This window comes from Sinocyclocheilus grahami, unplaced genomic scaffold (assembly GCF_001515645.1).
Source record: "Sinocyclocheilus grahami isolate Dianchi unplaced genomic scaffold, SAMN03320097.WGS_v1.1 scaffold346.1, whole genome shotgun sequence".
NCBI classification, from domain to species: domain Eukaryota; kingdom Metazoa; phylum Chordata; class Actinopteri; order Cypriniformes; family Cyprinidae; genus Sinocyclocheilus; species Sinocyclocheilus grahami.
In genome coordinates, this window is record NW_015505525.1 from 1,788,577 (window position 1) to 1,796,175 (window position 7,599).

At 36.0% G+C, this 7,599-nt stretch overlaps 1 protein-coding gene across 3 annotated transcripts in view; it reads right to left on the minus strand.

Moving 5' to 3' along the window:
• The window catches only part of ldb2b (LIM domain binding 2b), a 15,132-nt gene extending 8,068 nt beyond the window's left edge, over nucleotides 1–7,064 (minus strand). For all 3 annotated transcript variants that reach the window (XM_016228953.1, XM_016228954.1, XM_016228955.1), the window contains exons 1-6: nucleotides 6,808–7,064; nucleotides 5,041–5,143; nucleotides 3,354–3,526; nucleotides 2,286–2,408; nucleotides 356–439; nucleotides 120–243 (exon numbers count right to left, since the gene is read on the minus strand). In XM_016228953.1, coding sequence (XP_016084439.1) covers nucleotides 120–243; nucleotides 356–439; nucleotides 2,286–2,408; nucleotides 3,354–3,526; nucleotides 5,041–5,143; nucleotides 6,808–6,939 — 739 coding nt within the window. In that variant the 5' untranslated portion in view covers nucleotides 6,940–7,064. The remainder of the gene's footprint in view (nucleotides 1–119; nucleotides 244–355; nucleotides 440–2,285; nucleotides 2,409–3,353; nucleotides 3,527–5,040; nucleotides 5,144–6,807) is intronic.
• Between the last annotated feature and the right edge of the window lie 535 nt (nucleotides 7,065–7,599).

The window sequence follows — 7,599 nt, forward strand, 5'->3', positions numbered from 1 at the left end:
GTGTGTGTGTGTGTGTGTGTGTGTGTGTGTGTGTGTGCGTGCGTGTGCGTGTGTGTGTGAGTGTGTGAGTGTGTGTGTGTGTGTGTGTGTGTGAGAGAGAGAGAGAGAGAGAGAGAGACCTGGTGGTGTTGTCATCCTCTGCCACTGGTGAAAGAGGCAGGTCTTCAGGCAGTCTCTGGGACTCAGTCCATATGTCTTATGCCTAGACATGAGCTCCTGCATCGGCTCTAGAATCACACACAACTGCACACAAACAAAATAATATTTTCACTCAGTTGTTTAACACATTAAAAATCCATACCATCCGTGTGAGAGTTGTTGTGTTTGTATGTGTGTATACGTGATTGTAACGTACTCTGAGGTAGTTCAGCGTGAGGTTGGTAAATCCCACTCGACTGATGTTTTTGGACAGTTGTTCCAGAGCTCCAGGGTCTTGTGCCTGACAAAGACACACACACACACACATGGACACACAAGTCCATTTATTCTCTCTCTTATTTTGTGCTCCATCCAGATAGAGCTCTAAATCATTACAGGATATGTTTCCATAGCAACATCCTGACAGCTTAGCTAAAAGGTTTGGATGCTTTCACCTTGATTGATAAAAAAGGGCTGAAATGCATTTTGTTGTACCATAACCAACTACCTGTGAATGCATCTGAAAATACCTGAGTTTGCCAATATGCCAAACAAATCCATGGTAGACATAACCCAGATAACTGGGGAAATCGTATTATTTAGAAAACAGCAAATTAGTTTTTGATTATTTTTGAATTAAAATCATGTAAAGCTTAAAATAGTATTGTAAATATTACATATGTAAAATGTTAATCCACAATGTAGGCTAAAAAAGCAAAAAAACTGTTAACAATTACTGAGAGTATGAGTCACATGAAAATCTACTAACGCTAAGGGAAGGGAACCTAATTTACACACAAAGTATTTTACATTTTTAGCAAAGAATTTGACAGACACTTTTAACCAATGCAACTTACATTGCACTCAAGACACAAACTTTATCATTAACATACACCCCGGAAATCAATTCCATGACCTTGGTATTGCTAGCAAATAATAAATTTTTTTAATCCAATTTAGAGTAAAACTACCATTAACTACGACTTTTGCCTCAATAAACTCCAAATTAGCTGCTTATTAACAGTTACTAAGGTAGCTGTTAAGCTTAGGTATTGGGTAGGATAATTAGGGTTGTAGAATATGGTCATGCAGAATATGATAATATATGATCATACACTGTATTATAATATACAATGAAAATTTTTTTAAAGTAGTGCCTTACCAAAATTTTGGGGTCAGGGAGATTGTCTTTCTTTCTTTTTTTATTTTTATTTTTTAAAATAAATTAATATTTTTATTTAAGCAAGGAAACATTCAATTGTCCAAAAGTAACAGTAAAAACCTTTATATTGTTTGTAAAAAAAAAAAAAAAATGTCAAAGAAATGCTGTTCTTGAGATTTCTATTATCAGAAGTTCATCCAAAAATCCAAAATTGTTGGGAGTTTCCACAAAAATGTTAATGAGCACAACTGTTTTCAACACTGATGATAATGTTTGAGCACCAAATCCGCATATTAGAATGATTTCTGAAGAATCATGTGACACTAAACTAGTAGTGACTGCTGAAAATGTAGTTTTGCTATCATAAGAATAAATTACATTTAAAATATATTAAAATAGAAAAAAATTATTATTTTAATTTGTAATAATAGTTCAGAATATAACTATGTTTTTGATCAAATAAATATAGCCTTTGGAGAGCATAAGATACTTCTTTTAAGAAATATTTAAAAAATCTTACCAACCCCAAACCTTTGAATGGTAATATATATGACAGCATGGACTATGCAAAGATAAATACCTTAAACAATAGAATGCTACATTTTAATGCAAGTTTAATTCTTATAAAGATTCAGAGTGGTGTCCAGTTTTTCATCTAAAAATTTTTACATTTTTAGTCCAATTTCATGGACTAATTTTGGACTGTTGGCAGTCCATTTAAAATTTAAATGTAATTATTATTTTTTTATTTTAATAATCAAGATAGAGCTTTTAAAACTGTTGCTGATATTACTTCTGCTTTATTTGCTGCAATGGAAATCACTGGTCAAATCTAGCACATTGCATTATGGGATACAGTATTCAAAACAGTGTGTTCTGTGTATGCTGCAAAGTCTGGTCAATGTAAAAGGTCATCCAGGATGCATATCATTTTGTGTGAGAAATATTAAGGAGGATTTTTTGATTCACATGAAAAGTAACTCACATTTACAGCCAAGACACTGCGAGGAATGAGTTCACTGTAGTGTGTGATAGTGAAGTGCCATGTTTTGATTCTCATGAGGTCATCAAAGGTGAACACAAGAATAAGATGACCTTCTGTACACACCTGTGAAAAAAAGGAAGAGAATTTGTCATTTAGTTTTTTTCAAACTTTCAGAATAAAATAAGACAGACATCACACAAAGACAATTAACTATCTTGTATCTTCTGAAATCATAACTTGACTTGACTTGACCAGTGCACAACTTGTGAGAGAATTACATCTAACTAATTTTTGTTTTTCATTAATTTAAAACAAATCAAATTATTCGGTTCTCTCATTAAAGCAGTATTTTCAGCACAAGCAGGATTCTGTGTGGAACTCTGAACCCCAACATTCTGTTGCTGGGGGAACAGAGGGTAGCTGCAAGGTTGGCATAGCAACGGGAGGGATGTAATCCCAGCAGACACGCTCTGATCAATGCCTCCAGTACACACACACACACACACACACTTGGGAACTGTGTCTGTATAACTTAGCTACAACATACAGTCTTCCGAATCAATATTTAATTCACAAATGTTCATTTACTAAAAAGCAAAGTTGGACAAAACTCTCTCTCTCTAATTGACAACTGAACGATTCTGCATCGTAATGGCGTACCATATGAATATTGCATAGGACATTCAGAAAATCACACGTTATGTTGGTCTTTGGGAACCAAGTATTCTTGTCATATGATATAAATGAAATAAGCAAAAGCATTCTCTGAACAATATTGTAATATACTTTCTCCAAGACAGTATTAGCAGACTTTTCATCAAGATCATCCTACAGTTTTAGCGCATAAAGCTATAGGATAGAAAAAAGAGAAGCGGTTTTTGTGGATGAGCGAGGGAGAGAGGAAGAATCCGAGAAAGAGCAGGAGGGAGAGGGAGAGAGTGGGGGTTATATTTTCCTTTTTGTTTTGTGCAGTTCCAGCCCAGAATTCACAATGAGGAATACATTAGTGCTCAAAATGAGGAAGCAAAGACTCACTGAGCCGGACTCGTGCGTGTGTGTGTGCAGTACCTTAGTGAACGTAGGTTTGCCGTGTTGTGTTGTCATAGTACAGTGATGAGAGTCGACAGTAATAGCTGAGTTGTTGAACGACTCCTTTGTTTGTTTCAGCTCAAAATACAACTCATAGACTCCTCCTTCGAACAGAGAACTGAAGTAACGAGGGATCAGGGTGCGCCCGATGGCTGGGGAAGAAGGAAGGAGAGTGAGAGAAACATACGTGGAGAGGGAAATTTCATTTTGAGGACATCAGTTGCGGTCGCGGATTAACAAACAGAAGGAAAAGAATGGTATAGACTCCATGCAGAGGTGTTTATTTATTAATGGTCATATGATGAAAGAGACTCAAAGTTGGGCGACACACTGGCCGAACACCTTAACTGGCAACTGTAAATGTGTGTGTGTGTTTGTGTGTGTGTCTCTGTGTGTGGTCCCCTAAGAGTTGGAAACAAACAGGCTACTGAATGCCGCAGGCATTAAGTCCAGCAGGCTGTGCATGCGCACAGAACTGTTAGTGCTCTGGAGCTGTCAATCACTGCAGTAGAGGTGTGTGAAGTCTGCAGGCCCATATTTATTTGAACACCCCAGACCTGTCAATCAAATCTCACCACATACACAGTGAATAAGGAATGAATGAGAATGAGTGAAATCCAGCACAACTGTGTCCCTGTCTAACTCTAAACAGACTGAAATGAATCTAAATTCAAACTCTACCTTAGAAAGAGAAAAGGAGACAAAGTGTGCAAATTTTATTATGATTTTATTTGTGATTTAAAAAATTTTTTACACCACATTGTTAGGGTAAAACAATGTTTTACACATCTTAAAGTACATATATGCTCACAAATCTTATTCTCATTTAATTTGTTGTTAATAAGTTATCATTAGTGTACACCGTGATTTTATCATATTTTGATGTTTACAAAATCCACCAAAAAACAACATTCAAGGATGTAAGTGGTCAAATGTCCTTACAAATCTAGTTTAAAACATATGTGCCAAGTTCTCATTCACTGTATTTACGGTGGTTTTATATTTTGAAAAAAAATTTTTAATGAATTAAAAAATGTAAAGTAAAAATATTTTCTTTACACACTGAATGTGAATTTATCTGAATCATTATTTTCAAAATAGCTTAAAGGTAAAAAGCATTTTTTATGAAGATATGAATTGAGAATTTTATGGCATTTTATAGCCTGAACTAACCTTGCATGTCATAAAAAGATTAAAATTGTTAATATTTAAAACGACTTACAGACCCTGACACACAGTCATGAGAATCAGCAGGGTGCCTCAATGATATAATTTTGTTTTCAGGGGGTTTTTGTTTCTTTTCTTTTTTTTTTGCAATATTATTTAAAATATTAATAAGCAGGACAGCAGTTTTGTTCAAATATTTCCATGAAAAGATTACACTAAAGAATAGAATCCTTTTTTTTCTTAATCATGATGTGTGGACAGTTGAAACCATTTAAGTCAGAAACTGTATTGTCATTGTATGTATGAATTGAATTTTTTATGTATTTAATGTACTTTTTAATGAAATAAAATAAAAAAATGTGTCACGTCATAAACCCAACCAAATGTTAAATATACTGTATAGGGGTGCCAACAGAAAAAGTTGAAGAATCTAAACCATTACACCACACCTTTCGAACATCAATGAATACTTGGTGGCTATGGCTCTGCACACACTTACTGTACGTCTTTGGTCCCTCCTCCAGGCAGAATGAGAGAGTCAGTGTGGCATCTTCTTCAAAGAACTCAGTGCAGAATGCATCCCACCACAGAATATCACAGTCCTGTGGGATCACACATTAACATGCATTTAACACTGAGTGAGACAGAGGAGAGGCACAGAAGTACTTGACATCTGAATGACCCAAAATGACCATAATTAGGCCTGGCACAACGATTATCATTTCAAAACTTTCTGTTTATTATAAACACACACCCATCTTGACTCGCCCCATTAAGGGCAGCAATTTACACCACAAATCCAGCCAACTACCGCTGGCCTGCTATTGAGATTCACTTTTGTATTGGACATTATTATACCAGTTCATACTCCACAATACACTTTATTTTCACAGCTCTTGCACTCCAGTCTTTGTGCGTTATATACATGTAAGACAGTTATTAGATTGTGAGAAAGGGGTGTTTCTATAGAGGTCATCATTCCAATAGTTTAGTCTCTCTTAGCGGTATCTGTCATATTATCATGACTCCAGGTGTGCTGAACATACCTCTGCTGATACATTTTATTTTCCTCCATTTATTCACATTGCTTTTTCTGAGTATAGGCAATATTTTAAAGTACTATTTATTGTGGATTATTTTTGCACACACACTGACGGCATCAGGAAAAGCAAATATTAACACAGCTTGCGCTGCAGTTTAAATCGGGACCTATTGAGGGATATACATATATATACTAGTCACATTGCACATTGTTTGTTCAGTTTCTGTCTTATGGAGAGACCTACAATAATTCATGCTACCAAATAAACATTATGGAACATCACCTTGCTGTTTGTGTTCCTGAAAACCACCACATAATCAATAGTGTATTTGGTATTGTACCAAACCAAGGACTAATGTGTTGTATGCTCAGTCAAATCCTATTTAGTGAAAGTCCTTGAATAAGTTCAGTTTGTAAGTGAACATTGGGGTCACACTGTGGTGATGCGAGAGGAATAAATGAACATGTTAAAGTGATTTGACCATGGGGACTTTACTTAAAAAAAAATCAGACTTATTCAAATTATGTTTCATCTATGTTTAAACGTGTGTAAAATGTCTGGTAATAAAGATCTGATCATGGCTTTGGCAAACTTCAAGTGCGCTTATGTGATGATTTAGATTTTTATTTTGTGTGCAACAAAAATTATGTTTGATAGGTGAAATAATAATGCCATGTAAGCAGTCAACTTTTAATGTATAAAAATGCATTAACAGATAACCCATAACTTAAAAAATATTAAAACTGATTAAAATTCTGATCTTCAAACTGCTATTATGCTATTCTGGCATAGATGTGCATTGCTGTTCACTTCTTATTTCCATCATAACCAACAATGTGTATTTTGTATATGAAGTATATTTTGAAAAGGCTCAATTGTTCTCTAAAACGCAATACGGAAATGTCAGCACTATTTGTAACAGAACGTTGAGATATTATACACATAAATACGTGGCCTAAAATAAATTCAAAATATTTATCTTTATTTTGTTTTTTTGGAAAGTGCAAATAATAGCTCATTTCCGTTTTTAACACTTTTTATCATAAAGTAGATTAATTATTGAAAGATCTTTTTTCTTTAAAATCAGCTTAATTGACAGAAAAGTTCTCCTTATAGATTACATGATGACTATTGATCTCATCTAAAATTAATGTTTGCTTTATATATTTTAGAACGTACATAAAATATTAATTGCAATGTCCTGATTTTTGGTAATCACTCACCTCAGGCCGGGACTGGAGCCGTTTGTTGAGCTCGTGCATCCGGTACTCCGGCTGCACCGGGTAGGGCGCGTGTCTCCGGTAAAACGGACCGAACGGAGATGAGTAGAAGGGGTCGCGCGGCGCGCCAGTCATGGTTTCTGTTACCGACAGCGTGCGAGGAGCGCATCCACACGCAGCACGTGGAGCACGACGATCGTAAACATACACACACACACACGCGCTCCCGGACACACGGAGAGATGCGACTGTCAAATCACACGCGCGCTCTGCTGTGAGAGGAGAGGAGAGGAGAGGGGGAGAGAGGGAGGGAGGGAGGACTTCACGATGGAAAGGGGGTGGAGGAAAGGAGAGAGGCTCCTGTAAATTGGTGGGTCTTTCCTCACAGTACAGTCTGACAAGTTGGCCAATTAGAGCAAAATTCAATGGAATGCAATCACAGTTTGCTTTTTAATATTTCGGATAAAATCCCCAATACGTGTCTTCAATAACTACTGCAGTGTGTGCTACTGTGGCATAATATAGTTTGCTCATGTGCAAATTAATTGCATACAGCATTGCACGTATTCAATGCAGAGCTGCAACTACAGTGTGTGTTTCTCTACTTGTATTTTTCCATCTCTCCTTCTTTATGACTCACACAAGAGACTTGCTCTCTCCCACACACACACACACACATTCTCTCTATATTTCTCACTCTGTCTCTCAATTTGTCAATTTAAGTATGCTTTATTGGCATGACAAAAATTATACATTTGTATTGCCAATGCAATTGCAGCTGCTTACAAATAGTGC